Genomic DNA, 2,892 nt, shown 5'->3' with positions numbered 1-2,892 from the left:
TTGCATAGGTAAAACTGTATAAATATATACATATACCGGAACTCGGTATGGATGAAAGTGCATGTGAAGTGCATATAGAAGTGCATGTTATTGCAAAGTTTCATTATATCTTACTTCGTCAAGCACACAATATCCTGCACATTGTACAATATCACGCCATCAATGTGATATTGTGACATTAAATTATGCAGCTTGTCTCACTTTGTATTATAATTATTGAAAATGCACACCATTGCGTATTGAGCTCAATATGCATCAGAGTTCGTCGAATGCATTAGATGACAATTAGATGAACGTTGCTTTCGAAACAATGAAATTGAAACTACATTATTGAGAATAATGTATTAATAACAATATTAATAAGATGTACAGGAACACAAGATACTACACATCTACAGCAATTAGGTAGATTTGCCAGACGATAAATAACTTTGTTTATCTTACGGAACAAGAAATAATTTTGATTTGCATTAAATAAACAAAAATCACATATACAATGGTGCATATAAATATACGGACAAATTAATCAAGAGCATTTGAATATATTAATGGTATGTACAACATTTAAATTATGTCTAGATATCTGCTTCTAGGCAAGTCTGCGTGCATATGAGCCGGGAAAAAAAATAAAAATTAAATTACATTGAATTAAATACATAGACAAGAAATAAAACTTTTGTAACGCTTTTCTGGATACAGGATCTGGTCGGGGCTCCAGGTTCATTTCAGAGTTTGGAGGCCTCGATCAATCCTCCGTTGTATTTCTCGGATTTTTCGCTCTCGAAGCCGTAGTTATTGAGCCCGTTTATCACGCTTGGGTCTTCACGTAGCGTGGCTCTCTCGTCAACCTTGGAAAAGGCGGGGAAAATCATGAAAATATTCTAGGAAACTAAGAATATCTTCATGAGCGCAATCAAGTCTTTGAAAAATATAAATTGAAAATGATAGTTAATCGATCATTTATCAGGGTTGGTCATTTGTCAGCGAGAAAAGCAAACGACAATAGATACTAGATTCCACTTCGACACAGAGCTAATTTTATAAGATTCTAGGATAAATTACACAATGCGCAGTTGTTGTGTACTATAATATCACTCCAATGAATAATCCAATTAACAAAAATCTTATTCTCGAAGAAGGGCTGCGGTCAAAAAAGTTTTCAAATGGATGTTTCTTATTTTCCTTTTATAGGTAACATTTGTATTCCCATAAATTTCATCCTCTTAAATGACACCCATTCTAGACCGATATTGTCAGAGCCTGTATCTTCTTTAGACAAACATTCCCATGCATAATTTTTACCGACTTACCCAGTCCAGCCCGATTTTATCAGAGCCAGTATCTTCTTTAGACAAACATTCCCATGCATCATTTATACCGCCTTACCCAGTCCAGCCCGATTTGATCAGAGCCAGTATCTTCTTTAGACAAACATTCCCATGCATCATTTATACCGACTTACCCAGTCCAGCCAGATTTTGTCAGATCCAGTATCTTTTTTAGACAAACATTCCCATGCATCATTTATACCGCCTTACCCAGTCCAGCCCGATTTGATCAGAGCCAGTATTTTCTTTAGACAAACATTCCCATGCATCATTTATACCGACTTACCCAGTCAAGCCCGATTTTATCAGAGCCAGTATCTTCTTTAGGCAAACATTCCCATGCATCATTTATACCGACCTACCCAGTCAAGCCCGATTTGATCAGAGCCAGTATCTTCTTTAGACAAACATTTCCATGCATCATTTATACCGCCTTACCCAGTCCAGCCCGATTTTATCAGAGCCAGGAATGATGCGCTTGACCCAATGGAAGCCAGGAGACAGGGTCTTGGGGTTGAGTTTCCTCAGGTCTTGGGTGCCGGTGAAGGCAGAGATGATGAGCCCCACGACGATGACGATGAGGCAGCCTGTGGCCGAGTACCACATGTACGACAGCTGGAAGAGGTCCGACGTCAGGAACGCTGGGCTGTTCCATGATGAAATAATGTAGACATTTGTAAGGTTGAAGATAAAATTCTAGTAAAACCAATATAAGGTGATTATCAAAGCACTCATAATTGCGAAAAATACGGGAAATGTGCACAATCAGTGGCAGGGACTCTTCTTGCAGCGGTTATACGTTTGTAGTACATTATAGCACAGTAATATCGCCGTTGAAAAAACATCCCAGTTTGGCCTATCGCCGATTTCTTAATATTCTTGTAATAATTATATTCTTGACTTGTCTTCTGTTGATATGAGAACTGGCCTTTAGACCAGATTAACATTTAATGTTGGAGCCAAGTAACATCTGATTATCCGCCAATTTCTGAGTTTGGAGGCACTTCTATCCGAAATTTATACCTCCGCAATCTGCATAGCTTTATCTAGTCTATTCTTGAACGCTTTTGTACTCGGAGCGTCAACGATGCTTTGATTTGTTAAATAATTGCCTTTTTTTAAATTACTTCTACCGTTTGTTCAACAATTTAGGTTTAATCTCTTCCGAGTTACTTAATTCACTCCATTGATTCTATTTTTATTCATGAAATATTTGAACTGAACAGGAGTCTAGTATCGAAATGTTTTCAATGAAACTAAAATGATTCGAGTTTCTTTGCTTTTAAATTCTCTGTTTCATTTTTGGTTAAAGCTCGTTGTAACTGGGTGGTTTTATGATAACCAAGATCAGAGCAGCGAGTTGAAAGGTTCGAAACCCTACCCTGTCAAAATTTTCGTGCCGATTAAGGTCGTTTTAGAGGAACTATATTCGGCTTAGGGGTGAATCAGGCGCAAGTCGGCCACGTAGGGTGTTTTGCTTCTATTTACCAGCTTCTTTTGGAAGTCAATTGCCCGGTAGGCCAAATCTGCGTAATATGCTTAAAAAGAGCAGCTGGTCAAGCTT

The 2,892-nt window shown here is 37.9% G+C and overlaps 1 protein-coding gene across 1 annotated transcript; it reads right to left on the bottom strand.

Moving 5' to 3' along the window:
* Positions 1-327: 327 nt before the first annotated feature.
* LOC108676995 (sodium-dependent multivitamin transporter) lies at positions 328-2,024 on the bottom strand (the record flags this gene model as incomplete). Its single annotated transcript, XM_018165139.1, has 2 exons — positions 328-848; positions 1,767-2,024. Coding segments are annotated over 2 exons (381 nt in total), but the record flags the coding sequence as incomplete, so codon positions are not given.
* Between the last annotated feature and the right edge of the window lie 868 nt (positions 2,025-2,892).

This window comes from Hyalella azteca, unplaced genomic scaffold (genome assembly GCF_000764305.2).
Source record: "Hyalella azteca isolate HAZT.00-mixed unplaced genomic scaffold, Hazt_2.0.2 contig1280, whole genome shotgun sequence".
NCBI classification, from domain to species: Eukaryota; Metazoa; Arthropoda; class Malacostraca; order Amphipoda; family Hyalellidae; genus Hyalella; species Hyalella azteca.
This window is presented reverse-complemented; position numbering and strand designations above follow the sequence as displayed.